Source organism: Culex quinquefasciatus, chromosome 3 (assembly GCF_015732765.1).
Source record: "Culex quinquefasciatus strain JHB chromosome 3, VPISU_Cqui_1.0_pri_paternal, whole genome shotgun sequence".
NCBI lineage: Eukaryota > Metazoa > Arthropoda > Insecta > Diptera > Culicidae > Culex > Culex quinquefasciatus.
In genome coordinates this window covers 181,893,537-181,913,335 of record NC_051863.1, presented here as the reverse complement: position 1 = coordinate 181,913,335, position 19,799 = coordinate 181,893,537, and the positions used below count along the sequence as shown (strand labels likewise).

General features: G+C 31.4%; 1 protein-coding gene across 2 annotated transcripts in view; it reads right to left on the bottom strand.

The window, feature by feature from the left end:
- Positions 1 to 19,799, bottom strand: part of LOC6040743 (glutamate receptor 1) — a 293,386-nt gene that overhangs the window by 36,351 nt on the left and 237,236 nt on the right. For both annotated transcript variants that reach the window (XM_038260942.1, XM_038260943.1), the window contains exon 4: positions 11,884 to 12,137. In XM_038260942.1, coding sequence (XP_038116870.1) covers positions 11,884 to 12,137 — 254 coding nt within the window. The remainder of the gene's footprint in view (positions 1 to 11,883; positions 12,138 to 19,799) is intronic.

Genomic DNA, 19,799 nt, shown 5'->3' with positions numbered 1-19,799 from the left:
CTAATTATACCATGCTCGACCACCACCCCGCCCACCGATCGACCTCCTCGGATATACCTCTGGTAGGTAGTTTTCAATCAGCTCAATAGACTCAACTTGTTCCCTATTACTGAACACCCAGCTGGACTCTCTCCGGAGTCCGTTGAGATGTAAATAGAAATGTTTTGAAAAGTTTCCCCTTTCTGATCAGCCTGAAATGTCCAGCATGGACAGCCCCGTAGTAAATCCAGCAACTATTTCCAGCATGGACGGAGTTTTGCTGAGCTATGTTGGGAACTTTTTTTTTTCTCTGCCTTAGAAATGCTCAGGAAACGGGTGAATGTCGGCATTGGCGTGTGCTGCTGCTGCTGCTGCTGTTGCATACATTCCAGGCAGGGAATTTCAACGGGAGCATACCACGTCAGGTGGAAAATTTACCTTTGATAGTAGCTCAACGGCCGGATGTTTTGCAATGAAAAGCATTCAGATGCCTCGTGGAACGTTGTAAGCGCTTTCTCAATGAAGGTTTGGATTAGGGTTGTTTTTAATGAGCGAAATGTTGTTCTTTTATACAATTACATAAATTATTGAAAAGTAAAATTATTGAAAAATAGGCAGGTTAACTTTACACAGTAACCACATTCCCTTACCGCTTCATATTTCAACCACAGGATCGGCCCCGAACGAGCGTATTCTGTTCGCCGTGTTCAGTCATGGGGCAAAAATGAGACAAACGCCCTCAATTTCACTCCGCAACGGTATGTTCCGACGACGACTACTGGGAAGATATGAGCGATGAAGCTGTCCGATGGGCGGAAATCGTGTGCCGTACGACGACAGCATCTGGCTGGCAGCACTGGTCGGTAGAACTAGGGTAGTAGGGTGATTCCTGTTTGAAGGTTTTTTTTTTAATTTTAGTTGTACATTTTCCAAAAATGCATTAAATGTACTTAAAGCTTGCCCAATTGAGCCAATTAAATGAACCTCAAAATAGCATCACCCTATTCTATGATAAAAAGGATATTGCTAGAGAACGCAGTATCAAGAGGGGAAATAAAAAAAGAACGACACAGAACACAGACATGCTTGCACCAGGCGTTCCCAATCATGTGAATCCAGCGAAAGAGTTGGCGGTCTTTTCTTGGTATCCAGTGAACTACATGCAGTCAGCGGTTGAGAAGTGATGGCAGCAAAATGCTGTTGCACACGTGCTTCTGAACAGATAGACAGGGGTTGAACAGGAACATGGTGAAGGCATTATTTGAAGATTGAATATTTTACTTTTGATGGTTTTATTTTTTTTTTTTTTCAAATGAACTTTAAAGACAGAATTTAAACTCATGCCAAATGAAGTTCAAGACAATTCATTGCAAAATAACCCTTTTTTAATTTAAATTTATCTTTGTTACAAAATGGAGTATACTTTTATACCCAAAGGAGCCATTTGCATCATTAGTCACTCCATATAATTTTGCATGAAATTTGGCAGCTGTCCATTATGGTGACAAAAAAAAAATGAAAATTTGTGAATTTCTTAAGAGGTAGCCCCTGGTTCGATTCCTTAGGTAAAAAAATGCAACTTTGCCAATTTTGAGTCAAATCGGTTAAGAGTTAAGGGTCGCTATCGATCGTTGAAGTTTGCACGGTCAAATTCGCCAAAATGTTGCCAAAATTTTAAAATTTCCTCCAAAAGGTGGCATCATTGAACCATTGTCGAAGGGATGTGCGACAAAAGGTCGAAAGACATATGGTCGAATGGACAAAACGTTGAAAAGACAAAAGGTCGAATGTGTAAAAATTAAACAAATAGGGGAACTATACCCTTTTCAGCCTATTTCTATTATCGGCCTATCAGCACTTTGTTCGTGAATTACGGCTTTCAAAAAGTGTTTTTGACTGTTCCAAAGTTATAAATAGCTCGAATTAAAGTGAGCTAGCAACTCTCCATTGTTGAAATATCTGTAAATGTTGATTTAAGCGGAAAACGGCAAAGCGATGAGAATTGGTCGAAGGGCTTAGAGTGATTAAAATGGGTATATTTCCCATAATTAACATTATAAACTTCTAAAAAATCCTGAAAAAAATATTTTTTTTTACAAACAAATCTGATTTTTTTGTAAGTTTATCCTTGGTTTATCCATCCTGTTTGTAATGATAAATTTTTTTAATAAACAAAGTAACTTTCAAACCATTTTTTTAAAAGATTTCCATTCTTTCAAACATGAGCAGTTCTTAAAAAAATCGACTTCTTAAATATTACGAAGTTTATTTTTATTATTTTTAAACAGCTTATTCTTGATTGCCAAAATATTTTTGTGAGTTTTTCCATTCTTCCAAACATGAGCAGTTCCTTAACACAAAAGTTCGACTTCTAGATTTTTTTGGAAGTTAATATTTGTTTTTAAAAACAACATTTTCTTGACCTTTTTTATGAGTTTTTCTATTCTTTCAAATATGAGCAGCTCTGCCAAAAAAAAGTTCAACTTCTTATTTTTTTTAGTTTTTATTTTTTTAAACCTTTTCTTGACTGTCATAATGATTTTGTGAATTAATTCTTTTGTTCATATATTAGCGGTTCTTTTACTAATACTACCTTTGAAATATTTTTGAAATTTTTATTTTATTTATAAAAATTGTTGGACTATTTAAGAGACTTAAACATTCATTAAAACTTAAACAGTTACGAAAAATTAAAAAAGTCTTGCAAGTTTTCTTTCATTTTTCAACCTATCTTTCATGATCACAGTAGATCTTAAGAAAAATCTGACTTCAAAAACATAAATCGATCGTATTTATTTGTATTTTATAAAAAAAAAAAACCCTCTCTAACCCACCTCCCCACCCCCCATACAAAGTCTCCTGAAATCTGGGGCAAGTGAAATTAAATGAAAACGTTCAAACCACCTTTCCTCAGCTGATTTTCAATATTTGTGTTTTCAGGCTCACATCAAAAGTTTTGTATTGTATTTTTTTTAATTCGACCTTTTGTCCTTTTGACGTTTTGTCCATTCGACCTTATGTCTTTCGCCTTTTTTTTCATTTAGGCTGGTACAAATTTTAATAAAAGATTTTGTAACCCCCCCTCCCCCTTTAAAGTTTGCCTAAAAAATCATGGAGCTTAATAATATTTTTAAAATATGTTCTTAATATTTTCAAAAAAAAACTTCACATTTTAAAATTTTAGTGCAACCAGCCGAAATCAATATGAAATCAATATGAAATCATTTAAAAATTCTAGGTGTAAATATAGGTTTTCGGTGCCCTCTCCCCGTGCCATACCTTCACACTTAGGAGACCCGGGAGGCGGAGTCTTGTCGCAAAAAGAACGATACACGCCTGTGGATCCGTTGACGAAACCGCAAGGTTTAAGAGGGCCACATGATAAGGTGTTACGTCGATTTCGTTTTTTTTTAGATTTTTGAAAACAAATTTCGCAAAAAGTTTTTCTTCGTTTAAAATTTTGTTTTCGTCAAATCATACATTTTTACAAAACTAATGATTGCAACTCAACTGAACTAGAGTAAAAGGCATTTTGAAACACTTTTTGCATTGAAATCTTTAGACTTTGCCTTGTTAATTCAATTTCCAAATTTATATTTTTTTGGTATGTGAAAAGTAAAAAATCTTATGTCTTTAAGGATACTTTTGATTTCGTTAAGGTTGTTGGTATGGATGAGGACTACACCGGTAAACAATGATACAAGGAAAATACTTTTTAGCCAGTGAAAATGATTTTTTGTCACTCAAAATTTCTCCCAAAACCCCTTTTTTATCTTTTGATATATTTATGAGACATAAATTGTCATATTTCAGAAAATTCCAGAATTGGATACATATTTTTAATTTGTAATTAAAAAAAATCGAACGAAATCAAAAGACGCGTTTTTAACTATTTCGCCATTTTGAAACGTAAGTCAAAATGTGCTTTCGAGTAGGTGAGAAAATTTCGCAAATGCTCAATTTTTTAATGAAGAAAATCGGGAAACAATGAGAAATCGTCGAAAACCTGCTTTAAATAAAGTTCAATTTCCGTCTGAAAAAAGTTTCAAAAACCAAAATAAAGGGGAAAAGTGGGCAAACAAAAGCGCAATTTTTTAACAACTGAAAATTGCTACATTTTCAAAAAGGTTACCTTCGAATGGTAATGATCTGAAAGCTTTGACCTTTTCTAAAAAAATTACTGAATTGATTGAACTACCTTTGATTGAACAAAAATTAAATAAACATTTTCGTTGAGCCTTATTTTTTTGTTTCGCAAATGCTTTTTTTCAAAAAATAATACCGTCGAAGATTTTTCGCCTTTTTAATATTCTGAAGAGAATCTAAGAACAGTGTTAAGAACAGTTATAAGAGATAGAGATTTTTGAATTTTCAATTTTGTATAGAAACAAGAAAATGAGGTTTTACACACATTTTTCCGATTTGTTGACCGATTTGAAGGAATAATTGTTGTCCCTGATCTCGAATTCGAGTTACATTTTTCAATATCTCGTGACGTAGGGTCAGTACGATCCTTTCTATTTTTGAACGAAAAAAACGTGTTTTTCAGTAATTTGCAGCTTGAAACGGTGATGAGATGGAAATTTGGTGTCAAAGGTACTTTTATTTAAAAATTAACGCCCGATTTGATGGCGTCCTTGAAATTTTGAAAAAAACTATTTTTCAACAAAAAAAATCTGATTCTAATAGTTTTGAAAAACTTGTAGCTTTTGGAGCAAAAATATTTTTAATGTTTTTCTTTTATGCTTTCATGATGCTGCACTACACGAAAATCTCCAGCTATCGTCACACGGTACGCAACCTGGTAGCAAACCGTTTGCTGTTTTCCTTTCCGAAAATGTTATCCTTGCTTTCACCGTGCTGGGCAGCTCGGGCTGGGTGAAAGAAAAACCCCCGGGAAAAATCTGCACACTATTCCAGTTCGCTCGCATCAGTCGGTGCTACTTCGCTCGGAAAAACCACAAAATTGGAAAAAAAGCTCGGCTTCTCGAAAGGAGTGGGGCGACATCATGTGTGGCATAGAACGAGGAGAGGGATTTGTGGTCAGGTCGGTCATCTCAGAAACGTATGCAGCATGTTCCCTATCGGTCAGGGAACAGCCCTCTGCTGCTGATGACGATGCACTTGAATGCTTCTTCGGTTGTAGGGAAAGCTTTTTTTTTTGCTTTTTCATAAAAGGAGCGAGCAGAAGAGGGGGTGGTGCAAATTATGAAATGAATTTGAACGAATTATGCAGATGACTGGACTGCAATGTGCACAAGCATGTAGAGTAGATTCCGGGATGTGACACTTGGTGGACAGTTTGCTCTCCAACCTGGTGCACCGGCATCAAGGGAAAAGGGGTCAGTGCAAGAACGTGGAACGAGGGCATATCTCGGCAGGAAATGGCCAGTTGTGGTTCCTAGGGGTTGTTGGGAGGAAAATTGCTGCTTAGTTATGTATGAAAAGTGGGGCAGAGATAAAAATGCTTTGCAGAATTTTTCACTGACAGTTACTTGTAGAGCTTATGTTGAATGATTTTTTTCATGAGATTCACTCAATCGTCGCTGCATTGTTATGGATCATAAATGAAAAACGTTTTCATCGGGATCTTGTAGATTCGAGTAAAATCGATTGCCTACCTACCACATTGAATTACTTTTCCTTCATTTTAACATAAAATGAGCGGTTCTATTTCAAGCAGTCTATTCAATTTGGTAGATCCATCTAGTTCTATCGAATCTAAGTCTCACTCATTAGAGCTTCAATTCTAAGAAAACTACTATGAGAAGACATCACTGGTAGCCTCAGGGTGGTTAACCATACGACATCATGGTTTCATGAAGAGATTCGTATTAGCTAAATGAAGGATGAGATATTAGGCCTTTTCCCCAGAGGTGGGTAACTACAGGCGACCATGTAATTTTGAAGAGTCTCCTGGAAACTTGCAAGTACGGGAATCTACTTTTTGCGATTAGGTGAGCCTCAAACAATACTGTAGAAAAGCTGCAGTAAAGATCTTGCTATTAAGAAATTTTGGAAAGATTCATACGAAACATTCAGAAAGGAAGTTCCAAAAGCATTTCCCTTTGAAGCCATATCAAATGCCATTTCAGGCAAACACCCCTCCTCTGGATATTAATTTGATTGGATTTACGCAGATTATTTGTTCGCCACTAAAACATGTCCATCATTATGATCCCATGTTCTCTGGGCAAAGTCTTACGAAATATTCACAGGAGCTATCATCAAACACAAATTCAACCCAGTATCTCTTTCTCTCGTCCACTGCCGGGCAAATTCAAATGCCTTCCCGGAAGATAGACAATAGTCGTGAGAAGGTACGATTCCTTCAGCAGTTCAGGGTACGTAATCAAATAACCCGGTCTGGTTTCGGAATAATCTTCAGGGAAAGAGGCTCGGAACCGTCCAGGGAGGTCGATTTAGCTTAAAGTCCGTTCTTGGTTACTTTAACTTGCCAAATTATTCTCAAAACTTCTAGTAAAGTTTTTTTTCCAGTGTTTATAATTGTACGAGTGTCAAAAGATTTAAATAAGATTCAAAAAATTGAATAAAAAATATTTTGCTTTAAGCTCCAAGCATTCATTTAAAATTAACAACAAAAAAACTGAAGAAATAAGGGTTATTAACTTTCTTCAATCAAGGTTTAAAAATACTAAAAGGCATTTTTGAAATTATTTTTCAAGCGAAGTTATTTAATTTGTCAAAGACATTTATCCTTCCAAAAAAGTTGTATCTACTGAGTATTTCTTGAAAGAATCCTATGAACAAAATATTCATTATTGAACAATATTCTTTGCGAAATAGGTCTTTTCAATTTATTTTTTTTTAATTTTTTTATTCCGGCTGAAATTTTTGTGGTGCCTTCAGGATGCCAAAAGAAACCATTTTGCATCATTAGTTAGACCATATAATTTTCCATACAAATTTGGCGTCTGTCCATACAAAAATAATAGATGAAAATTTAAAAATTTGTATCTTTTGAAGGAATTTTTTGATCGATTTAGTGTCTTTGTCAAAGTTGTAGGTATGAATGAAGATAGAACTGAAAAATTATTTCACTTTTTGTCACTTAAACTAGAATTGTAAGCACTCTATTTCGAATTTATTTTTATTTTATTATATGTTTCAGGACTGTTGGTCGAAAAAAGGTTGTGTACTGGACCTTGTCCTTTTCCTTTTCCATTATGTTTTATGTTTTATGTTTTATGTTTTATGTTTTATGTTTTATGTTTTATGTTTTATGTTTTATGTTTTATGTTTTATGTTTTATGTTTTATGTTTTATGTTTTATGTTTTATGTTTTATGTTTTATGTTTTATGTTTTATGTTTTATGTTTTATGTTTTATGTTTTATGTTTTATGTTTTATGTTTTATGTTTTATGTTTTATGTTTTATGTTTTATGTTTTATGTTTTATGTTTTATGTTTTATGTTTTATGTTTTATGTTTTATGTTTTATGTTTTATGTTTTATGTTTTATGTTTTATGTTTTATGTTTTATGTTTTATGTTTTATGTTTTATGTTTTATGTTTTATGTTTTATGTTTTATGTTTTATGTTTTATGTTTTATGTTTTATGTTTTATGTTTTATGTTTTATGTTTTATGTTTTATGTTTTATGTTTTATGTTTTATGTTTTATGTTTTATGTTTTATGTTTTATGTTTTATGTTTTATGTTTTATGTTTTATGTTTTATGTTTTATGTTTTATGTTTTATGTTTTATGTTTTATGTTTTATGTTTTATGTTTTATGTTTTATGTTTTATGTTTTATGTTTTATGTTTTATGTTTTATGTTTTATGTTTTATGTTTTATGTTTTATGTTTTATGTTTTATGTTTTATGTTTTATGTTTTATGTTTTATGTTTTATGTTTTATGTTTTATGTTTTATGTTTTATGTTTTATGTTTTATGTTTTATGTTTTATGTTTTATGTTTTATGTTTTATGTTTTATGTTTTATGTTTTATGTTTTATGTTTTATGTTTTATGTTTTATGTTTTATGTTTTATGTTTTATGTTTTATGTTTTATGTTTTATGTTTTATGTTTTATGTTTTATGTTTTATGTTTTATGTTTTATGTTTTATGTTTTATGTTTTATGTTTTATGTTTTATGTTTTATGTTTTATGTTTTATGTTTTAGTTTTTAGTTTTTAGTTTTTAGTTTTTAGTTTTTAGTTTTTAGTTTTTAGTTTTTAGTTTTTAGTTTTTAGTTTTTAGTTTTTAGTTTTTAGTTTTTAGTTTTTAGTTTTTAGTTTTTAGTTTTTAGTTTTTAGTTTTTAGTTTTTAGTTTTTAGTTTTTAGTTTTTAGTTTTTAGTTTTTAGTTTTTAGTTTTTAGTTTTTAGTTTTTAGTTTTTAGTTTTTAGTTTTTAGTTTTTAGTTTTTAGTTTTTAGTTTTTAGTTTTTAGTTTTTAGTTTTTAGTTTTTAGTTTTTAGTTTTTAGTTTTTAGTTTTTAGTTTTTAGTTTTTAGTTTTTAGTTTTTAGTTTTTAGTTTTTAGTTTTAGTTTTTAGTTTTTAGTTTTTAGTTTTTAGTTTTTAGTTTTTAGTTTTTAGTTTTTAGTTTTTAGTTTTTAGTTTTTAGTTTTTAGTTTTTAGTTTTTAGTTTTTAGTTTTTAGTTTTTAGTTTTTAGTTTTTAGTTTTTAGTTTTTAGTTTTTAGTTTTTAGTTTTTAGTTTTAGTTTTTAGTTTTTAGTTTTTAGTTTTTAGTTTTTAGTTTTTAGTTTTTAGTTTTTAGTTTTTAGTTTTTAGTTTTTAGTTTTTAGTTTTTAGTTTTTAGTTTTTAGTTTTTAGTTTTTAGTTTTTAGTTTTTAGTTTTTAGTTTTTAGTTTTTAGTTTTTAGTTTTTAGTTTTTAGTTTTTAGTTTTTAGTTTTTAGTTTTTAGTTTTTTTTTAGTTTTTAGTTTTTAGTTTTTAGTTTTTAGTTTTTAGTTTTTAGTTTTAGTTTTTAGTTTTTAGTTTTTAGTTTTTAGTTTTTAGTTTTTAGTTTTTAGTTTTTAGTTTTTAGTTTTTAGTTTTTAGTTTTTAGTTTTTAGTTTTTAGTTTTTAGTTTTTAGTTTTTAGTTTTTAGTTTTTAGTTTTTAGTTTTTAGTTTTTAGTTTTTAGTTTTTAGTTTTTAGTTTTTAGTTTTTAGTTTTTAGTTTTAGTTTTTAGTTTTTAGTTTTAGTTTTTAGTTTTTAGTTTTTAGTTTTTAGTTTTTAGTTTTTAGTTTTTAGTTTTTAGTTTTTAGTTTTTAGTTTTTAGTTTTTAGTTTTTAGTTTTTAGTTTTTAGTTTTTAGTTTTTAGTTTTTAGTTTTAGTTTTTAGTTTTTAGTTTTTAGTTTTTAGTTTTTAGTTTTTAGTTTTTAGTTTTTAGTTTTTAGTTTTTAGTTTTTAGTTTTTAGTTTTTAGTTTTTAGTTTTTAGTTTTTAGTTTTTAGTTTTTAGTTTTTAGTTTTTAGTTTTTAGTTTTTAGTTTTTAGTTTTTAGTTTTTAGTTTTTAGTTTTTAGTTTTTAGTTTTTAGTTTTTAGTTTTTAGTTTTTAGTTTTTAGTTTTTAGTTTTTAGTGTTTAGTGTTTAGTGTTTAGTGTTTAGTTTTTAGTTTTTAGTTTTTAGTTTTTAGTTTTTAGTTTTTAGTTTTTAGTTTTTAGTTTTTAGTTTTTAGTTTTTAGTTTTTAGTTTTTAGTTTTTAGTTTTTAGTTTTTAGTTTTTAGTTTTTAGTTTTTAGTTTTTAGTTTTTAGTTTTTAGTTTTTAGTTTTTAGTTTTTAGTTTTTAGTTTTTAGTTTTTAGTTTTTAGTTTTTAGTTTTTAGTTTTTAGTTTTTAGTTTTTAGTTTTTAGTTTTTAGTTTTTAGTTTTTAGTTTTTAGTTTTTAGTTTTTAGTTTTAGTTTTTAGTTTTTAGTTTTTAGTTTTTAGTTTTAGTTTTTAGTTTTTAGTTTTTAGTTTTTAGTTTTTAGTTTTTAGTTTTTAGTTTTTAGTTTTTAGTTTTTAGTTTTAGTTTTTAGTTTTTAGTTTTTAGTTTTTAGTTTTTAGTTTTTAGTTTTTTTTAGTTTTTAGTTTTTAGTTTTTAGTTTTTAGTTTTTAGTTTTTAGTTTTTAGTTTTTAGTTTTTAGTTTTTAGTTTTTAGTTTTTAGTTTTTAGTTTTTAGTTTTTAGTTTTTAGTTTTTAGTTTTTAGTTTTTAGTTTTTAGTTTTTAGTTTTTAGTTTTTAGTTTTTAGTTTTTAGTTTTTAGTTTTTAGTTTTTAGTTTTTAGTTTTTAGTTTTTAGTTTTTAGTTTTTAGTTTTAGTTTTTAGTTTTTAGTTTTTAGTTTTTAGTTTTTAGTTTTTAGTTTTAGTTTTTAGTTTTTAGTTTTTAGTTTTTAGTTTTTAGTTTTTAGTTTTTAGTTTTTAGTTTTTAGTTTTAGTTTTTAGTTTTTAGTTTTTAGTTTTTAGTTTTTAGTTTTTAGTTTTTAGTTTTTAGTTTTTAGTTTTTAGTTTTTAGTTTTTAGTTTTTAGTTTTTAGTTTTTAGTTTTTAGTTTTTAGTTTTTAGTTTTTAGTTTTTAGTTTTTAGTTTTTAGTTTTTAGTTTTTAGTTTTTAGTTTTTAGTTTTTAGTTTTTAGTTTTTAGTTTTTAGTTTTTAGTTTTTAGTTTTAGTTTTTAGTTTTTAGTTTTTAGTTTTTAGTTTTTAGTTTTTAGTTTTTAGTTTTTAGTTTTTAGTTTTTAGTTTTTAGTTTTTAGTTTTTAGTTTTTAGTTTTTAGTTTTTAGTTTTTAGTTTTTAGTTTTTAGTTTTTAGTTTTTAGTTTTTAGTTTTTAGTTTTTAGTTTTTAGTTTTTAGTTTTTAGTTTTTAGTTTTTAGTTTTTAGTTTTAGTTTTTAGTTTTTAGTTTTTAGTTTTTAGTTTTTAGTTTTTAGTTTTTAGTTTTTAGTTTTTAGTTTTTAGTTTTTAGTTTTTAGTTTTTAGTTTTTAGTTTTTAGTTTTTAGTTTTTAGTTTTTAGTGTTTAGTTTTTAGTTTTTAGTTTTTAGTTTTTAGTTTTTAGTTTTTAGTTTTTAGTGTTTAGTTTTTAGTTTTTAGTTTTTAGTTTTTAGTTTTTAGTTTTTAGTTTTTAGTTTTTAGTTTTTAGTTTTTAGTTTTTAGTTTTTAGTTTTTAGTTTTTAGTTTTTAGTTTTTAGTTTTTAGTTTTTAGTTTTTAGTTTTTAGTTTTTAGTTTTTAGTTTTTAGTTTTTAGTTTTTTAAAGAAGTTTTTTTATATCAGTAATTCAGATGAGAACACCAATGCAGCACACTCAACGGTAATAATCCGTATGTTACTTCTCCTCTTCACCAGATGTCACACATCCTTTTCCTCGCATTGGAATCCTCTAGTCCTGTCAGTCCAATCCAGCTAGCCAATTCGTATAACTGTGCGTTCTCACGTGAGTCCTCGCACATAACTTGCTCAAAAAGCTGCTCTGCCTTCAGGAATATAGAGATATATCTGTTTCACAATAGTCCACAAGGAGCGGTCAGCATGATTCCTGAATGCTACTGCTCGAGTTTCATTTTAACAATTTATACAAAATTGGATTCTTGAAACGGCTTCCAGCTCCAGCTAGTATAGGGATATGGGGAGGGAGGAGTTGGCACACGGAGAGCATATGCGAGCTATCGTTTAGCAAAAGGAATTTATCTTGGAACGAAGTAGCTCTCATCTCTTCAAAGTTGGAAAAACTAATACGCTTTACTGGGAAAGGATTGTGGGTCTTGGGCAACGTTCATATTTTATGCATTGTTTGCTGTGCTGTTACGGGGCAGGGATTTGCGTCTTAGGTTAGAAACTTCATTGCTAATTAAGTTTTCTCGGTAAATGTCTTTAAGATGATACCGAGGAATTGCTTTAAGGGGTTTTCGCTTTAAATTGGTTCAAAGTGAATAATCTTTTTGAAGAAATTGTCATAACAACTTACCAGCCCACTCAGCAGGTAGTGATAGGTGCGCTTGCCCAGCGTGATGTCCCGCACGTGGCTCACCACGATATCCTTAGCCAGCTCGGTGCTGCAGTCGAGCACGATGTGTTTGCGGGACCACCGGTTCAGCTCCTCGATCGTGCGCAGAAACTCGATCGCGTCGCTGACGTTCGAGATCCGCTTGACCGTCTCCACGTGGAATGTCTCGTTGCCGGGCCGCAGGCCCTGGTAGATCTGCTGGAGCCGCAGGAGGCCTGAAAGTGCAAAAAGAGAACATATTCACGTTATCCAGTTAAAACGCACCACAATCTAAAAATCTCACACCCACATTAAGTAGACCACCCTGCTGTGGAGTGCCAACTGAGTGAAATCACTTCCGTTACGGTTAGCAACTTCCCCCTCTTGGGTTGACACTCCCCGCCGTGACTGGCGTTTGTCAAAACAACCCCTTGTCTATTTTGCTAAACCCCCGTAAACATCAACCAAAGCAACAGGTGCAAATCCACCGACACGTCGTTGACAACCCTCAAGAGGGGGTGGTTGAAAATTGCGTTACGTTGTTAATTTTTCCCAATTTATTGTGGTCTTTTTAATCAAACACAACTCCTTAAATCAGTTAGGAGAGTTACCATAGTCATTCTTTTTCGGGTTGGATTAATTCAATTTTTCTTGACGTAGGTCTTAGTGCGGAAGGTTGATTTTTGGGTGGGTATATTTTTTTGGGCTTACCACGTCAAAAAAGGGTCACTCGCGAAGTTGAGAGCACATTTATCCTGTCGACAGACAAATTAGCATCACGTTGATTTGATGAAAGGACACCGAGAGTTTTTTTTGCGTTTTAATTCTTCCGTTAGGAAATAATATTCAAGCCCACCGATTCTAAGAAGTACTTTGACATAGGAAAAGGGTGACGTTTCCACAGAATTTGCGTTTTTAATTTGGAGTGGTTCTGGTGGAAAAATAAGGTCAAATGGCGTTTCCCAGCCAGCAAATTTGCAGAGCCCTGATTAAACATCTACTTGACTTGTTGACTTGAAGTAAGCGATAAAGTCCTAGAAATCAATTTTATATGATTACGCAAATTTGCTCTTCCTATAACTAAACTGTTTCTTGCCAACAGTTGCGAATTATTTCTTCTGAATCACCTCCAACTTCATTACAATGATTTATTCTAGTACTTCACATTCCCCGTAAAAATACTTGACATCATGAGTGTACTTGTCGCTCACAAGTGCTACGAAGTCGTTTGATGTTTCTCGTGAAACCAAATCAATTAGCACAAACGCTGCCAGCAGTGGGATTCGCGTTGCTGTTTCGCAATTAATTTCACTTTCTCAGAACAGGGAAAATTAAACACTTGAACTGACAAAGGAGAGCAAACGCTGCTGGGATGTCTTCTTTAATTTGCTTTTTTTTAAAAGAATTTATTTTATTGTTTTCAGGCATCAATTTTTTTGGAATGTTAAATGCTTTTTTTCATGAAAGAAATAATTGAAATTTGATATATTCTGCAGCAGAATTTACTTGCTTTTGTATCACACTCTAAACTTGTTTTTTTGTAACTTAGATTTATTTTTTACAGTGTAACAATGTTCCACTAAGTTGTAAAGCACATTCTTACAAAAAAGATGTCTAAACATAAGGGGTTTGCTTGTAATAATCACGAGTTAATCTCTCTAATAAAAAGTTTCAGTTAAATTTCATGATAAAGTGTCGCTCAAACTGCACTCAATTTTTCAATAATAATATCTCTGCAACTTATGTTACAATTTTCAATGTCAGAGTAAAAAAAAATGTGAAATTGTCTGATCTCTTCGATTTTTTTTGTAAATTTTTAAAAACAAGAGTTACGTTTTCAGTTTGATATCTCAATCTTTTGGAATTTAGTCTTAAGTTTGAGTTTATTAAAATATATTTTTATATCCTTTGACGAATTTATACGATTTTTTATCGCTTTGAAAAAAGACTTATTGCACTATTTTAAAAATAACAAAAATGAGATTTTTTCTGAAATAATAACAATATGGCATTAACTAAGTACTTTTTGTTTGCAAATATCAACCAAAAAAATATGTGAAAAGTTTTTTTTTCAAATCGAAAAATTATAACTTGGTGGCAAAATTTATGTCCATACTTCTTTATGCCACGAAAGATTATTTTTTTGGTCTCCTTAAACATTAAACTTTTATTTTTTTGCAATTCCGTCGTGAAACAACTTACTTTTCCTGTCATTCTTAAACGACGAAATAGCCTACTTTTCTGTACCAAAAATAACAGAATCGAATAGCAACACTTTTCAAAATAAATGCTGAAAAGTTCTACTTTTTTGCACTCAAATGGGTGCTGAAAAGTTGAACTTTTCAGCACTTATTTTGAAAAGTAACACTTTTCAACATTTTTTTTGATCTAAACGATTGATTGACAAAATACATGAAAATTTGACTTAAAATTTTACTCAGTGTGTGTTTTTTTGGAATTTCAAAAAATTTGTATGGAACTCGTTGCAAAACTTTTTTCAGCACTCTTCGTTTTTATCCAACTCGGTGAACTTCGTTGGATAAATGTACGACTCGTGCTGAAAAATTCCTCTTTTTGCAACTTGTTGCGTAAACTACTATTTTAATATTCTTTGACGAATTTGTAAGTTTTTTTTATCGCTTTGAAAAGAGCACTTATTGCATTATTTTGAAAATAAATAAAATGAGATTTTTTTCTCAAATAATAACAATCTGGCAATAACTTTGCAAATTTGATATTAAACCAAAAAATTATAAGAAAAGTTTTTTTTGAATCAGAATCATAAAATTATAACTTGGTGGCAAAATTTATGCCCATACTTCTTTATGCCACGAAAGATTAGTTTTTTGGTCTCCTTAAACATTAAACAATTTTTTTAAAATCTGACAGATTTTGATTTTTTCAACTTTTAGTGATGAACTTACCTTAGGTGACTTACCTTTAAAAAAGGGTATTTTTTGTGAGGGTGTGACTATTTTTTCTGAATGTTCCGTACCAATACATACATGACCGTTCATGGTCACCGAAACAAAACAAAAAAAAAAAAAAACACACGACGAAACAAAGAGAAACGCGAAAAGTAACTTTTTCAATACATTTTTTTCGTAAAATCGCGATAACTCGTGATGGTTACAAGCAAACCGCTTATGTTTCTTTATCAAAATTTTGTTATTTTCTGCTTTACAGCTTAGTAGAACATTGTTACAATCTGAAAAAAACCCTGCAAAGTTAGAAAAATCACAAAATTTTAAAATGAAAATTATTGTTAAAAATGAAAAAATGACCCTTCTGGGTTAATGTAGATTCGAAAAGTACATTAAATTTTCTTCAAAATGACATATGCAAAAAAAAATATAGTTGAGTAACGGAAAATGGCAGAATTTTGAAAACGTTTTTAGTGTTTTTTTCGATGAAAAATACGTTTTTTCGGAATTCTGAGCACGCCATCAAATCGGGCGTCCAATATTACATAAAAGTCCCTTGGACACCACATTTCTATCTCATCACCATTTCAGGCTGAGTTTTTTTGAGAAACACCTCTTTTTTCGCATGTTCAAAAATGAAAGCGGTCCTTCCGCACCTCCGTCACGAGATATCAAAAAACGGCCCTCAGATTCATGATCAGGGACAAAAGTTACCCCTTAGAACAAAGTTTCACGCAAATCGAAGAGGGGTCGGGGCAACTTTTCCCGATTTTGTGTGAGTTGGTTGAGAATTACCCCTATACAAAAATAATTAACTGTGAAAATGTAGAGATCAACTCTCTTCAAAGGTACATTCTAAAACAAATTTTTCTAATATGACGTCAATGGTTGGTTAGTTGACCAAATTTTTTTTATTATACTTATTTAATCATGATCATTTCCTGCATAAATCAAATGAAAAAAAAAAAAAACATATTATTCGATCAGCTTTTAGAAAATTATGTTTGAACGAATTCAAATATTTATTAAATGGATTTTGTGCACTGAGTGTTACCAGCCAAAATTCATGAAAATCGCTTACACAAATGATTTGATGCACGAATTCCATAGAATTAAGCCTAATAAGCTGATGTACAGATTGGACTGAGTGATCCACATAGCCCCACCTACCGAGAAACAACACTCTGGCATTCCATTTCAGATAATTTCGTCCCTTGATGATTTCCATTAAAGTGCCCGGGAGTTACCCGCACCTATCCGGGGCGAGCCATCGTGGAGTCCAACAATAAAAACATAGCAAATCTCTCCTCCCAGAATGGAGGCCTGTGTGCCAGCCAAGCATGAAATGTGGGTCCGGCTGCGCTCAAGTGGCTCGTCCCGGCAGTGTTGCCAGAATTCTGGGGCGAGACTTCAAGGAACGGCGCGTCCATTTGCCGAAAATTCACGGTAGGCATTTATCATTTTTCTCGCAGTGTTTTTTTTTGTTGCGCCTGTCCAACAATGAATCGAGATAAAACGGTTTTTTTGCACAACCGCCCGCACATCAGGGGCAGGCTTACGTGGAAGTCTAGTTTTCGGTCGGTTGCTTCCCGGAGATACCCTGGGTGGCGTCCGATTTCTGGGCTGCTACGGATTATGGTGAACTGGTTTTGGGGATTGCAAGCTCGGCCTCGAAGCGCAGACCACAATGTAATTATTTAGCAGCAAAGGGTCCAGTTTGGCCCCAGAAGGGGTATAGCATTAGAGCACTGAACTGAGTACGGGGAGCTGTCCAGTGCATATCTTACAGCACAATCTGGTTAGGTGTTTTTATCATGGAGATTTCTCACCATAACTCCTGCACTAACATGTTGGCCTCATTACTTGAATGGCTTTATTGTTTGTTTAGATCCTTATATTTAATTCATCAAATTGATCCATTTTCCTATTGCATTTCCAAGAATCCCTTATCAAACTGCTGATGTGGTGAACTTTCCATTCGCCCTTAATTAATCCAATCTCACTCAAGCTTGGCTCAAAACATCAGTTTCCGTCCAAAAGGATTCATCGAACTGTGCGTAACATCGTCGTCGTAATTGCTTTATCAATAGCATTAGTGTCCTCCCGTACAGACATTGAACACTGGCATCGAACGCAGGAACTGATAATCCTTGGATAAAACCATGAGAGTGGTCTTCTAAGGGGAGAATAGAAAATGATGGGTGACACAAAGACCACATATCATTCGATGTGGTTTCATGGGTGAGTCTCTTTTCCTTGGGATATGTCGCTGGGAGATTTCTTCCGAGTGAAAATCCCCAAAAAATGGGCTCCAATTTATTATTTGTTTCATTGAGATAAAGCCAATCCACGGGGTTGGACAGGACGATGGATGAAATCCATTTTTATTTTTAGAAAAAAGAAATTCAAGTATTTGTCTAATTTCCAGTAATTTCATCCACGTTCTCGCCCAAACCACAAATGACCGCACGTGGCCACACAACCTGTCACCCAAAGTGTTATTTATTTCACACTCGCCATTTCTCGGAGAAAAAAAATCAGCAACACACTGAAACAAAAGCCCCGAAAATTCCGACATCACTTAGCGTCATGTCATCTTTGCAGGCGGCCCAGACGGAGAAAGCGCCCATCTTTCGGTTGCGGTTAGATTGCCCGGAATGTGAGAGGACACAAACACACACGTACGTTTCGTGTCATTTCGTGTGGGTGGGTGGAATAAGCCAAATAACGCCCCGGACCAGAAGACATGTGGGTAACACTAGCACGGATTTTGGGATGACACGTGGAATGGCCCCGGGAGGCAAGTCGGCTGACGTGGAAAAAAGGCGAAGAGATCCGCCGGAGTCACCGAGGTGGGAAAATTGCAAATAACGTGTCAACGTGAGGTGGAGATTCGGATGCGTGGAGAAGATTTTTGAGTTGAATGAAAAATATATTTAAAAAAAAAACAGTTGAAAAAAGATTCCAATCATTGCGTTGTCCTACAGTTATGATTTCAATAAAAAGTATGTAAAATAAGTTTTAAATCATTTTCAAATAGACTGAATGTAGTTCAAACTCGATTTTCCAAAGCCTCGATTATGTAAAGGTTTCTGAGGAACTTTTACCATCAAATTCTAGTTCTGGAATAAAAAAAATTGAGTGATTTACTGTCTGTTATAAAAACAATTGCATTTTCCCAATATTTCATCACCGCCATTTTTACCACCAGCATATCTCAGCAATTAATGGTCCGATTTTCAATGATAATACATGAAACATTCGTAAAATGTTCCGATCTTATCGAAAAATTTTTTTTGAAATTTTTTAAATCAAGACTAGCATTTTAAATGGGCGTAATATTCAATGTTTGGTCCTTTTAAAATGTTATTCTTGATTTAAAAATTTTCAAAGTATTTTTTTCGAAAAGATCGAAAAATTTCACGAATGTTTCATGCATTAACATTGAAAATCGGACCATTAATTGCTGAGATATCGTCATTAGAAAATGGTGGGCTGTTTGGGTGAGACTTAGAAAACTTCAATTTTCGTGTTTCTTTTTCTTTAAGCCGCTGTATCTCAGCAACCAGAGGTCCAATCTTCAATGTCTCTTAGACAATTTTATAGAAAATTTTCTGAACTTTTCAAAAAAAATATTTTTAGAAATGGTCACTCATGGTCACTATTTTTTAAAATTGAAAAACTGCAAAAATTTCGCTAAATCAAACTTTCGGTGGCTATATCTTGAAAACGGAGCCCTTTATCAAAAAATCTGTAAAGTACTTTTCGATTGCAAATTCAATTTTGCATTAGAAAGTAATGTAAAACTTGTTTTTGCATGAAACTTCGATTTTTTCCAAAAATCACTATTTTTTCAAAAATTCATAACTCGGCGGCAGATTTTTTGACCATGTTTCTCTATGACTCAAAAGTTGCGGATTTTTGTCCCCTGAAACATATTAAAAATCTCGAAAATAAAAAAATACGTATTTTGGGAAATCGAGTTTTAGTGCTAAAAAAGTTGAGAAAAAAATCTGCAACTTTTTTTTTTCGAGTACCTATTTTTTTCTCAGAAGTCCTCAACAATACCTACAACTTTGCCCAAGACACCAAATTGATCAGAAAATTCACTCAAAAGTTACAGCTGTTTGAATATTTACATACCATTTTTGTATGGACAGCTGCCAAAATTGTATGGAGACTTGTATGGGTGAACCAATGACACAAAATAGCATATTTGGTCATAGGGAAGGCCCCCACAAAGTTTGAGTCAAATCCAAAAATACAAATAAAATCCATTTCCGGTTTTGGTAGAGAATTGCTCATAAGGGTTAAATAACAGTTTATGTTATCATAACAAAATTTGTTATTGGTCTGATGTTGGTTGAAAGCCATCACAACTTTGGAAAAACATATTTTGCTATGGAAGAATACCGTCAACTTTTATTGGGATGATCGGATTAGTTGTATAAATAACAAAAAATAATCACAAAGATTTGTTCGAAGAATAACTTAAAATGATATTAGTCTGTTATTACAATAACAATCCAATAACAAAACAATCATAACGACGAATAACAAATCATGTTATTAATGACATAAAATGTTATTGGCCTAGTATTTTTAAATATCAAAAAATGTTATTCCCAAGTTATTTCCGTCTGCTCGGGATACCATTTAGCATGTAAAAGAAATGGGATTATTACAAAAAAGTTCAATTAAGACATATTTAATTAAAAAAAAATCAAGTTTTCAAATTACTGTAGACTTTCGAGCAACATTGATGGTGGGGTGACATTGATCGGATGAAGATTTTTTTTTGCAAAATGAAGAACACGATTTAATTTCGAACGGAATGGTAGAGAAGTGCTCAAAGAAACTCAAGATGTGATTTTAAACATCTTTTAAAGTTTTAAGAGTTATAATTATAAAAACATTAATAAATCAGGATATTTCAATAACCTCAATGTGTCATGGTTTTCTCCATGAAAATGC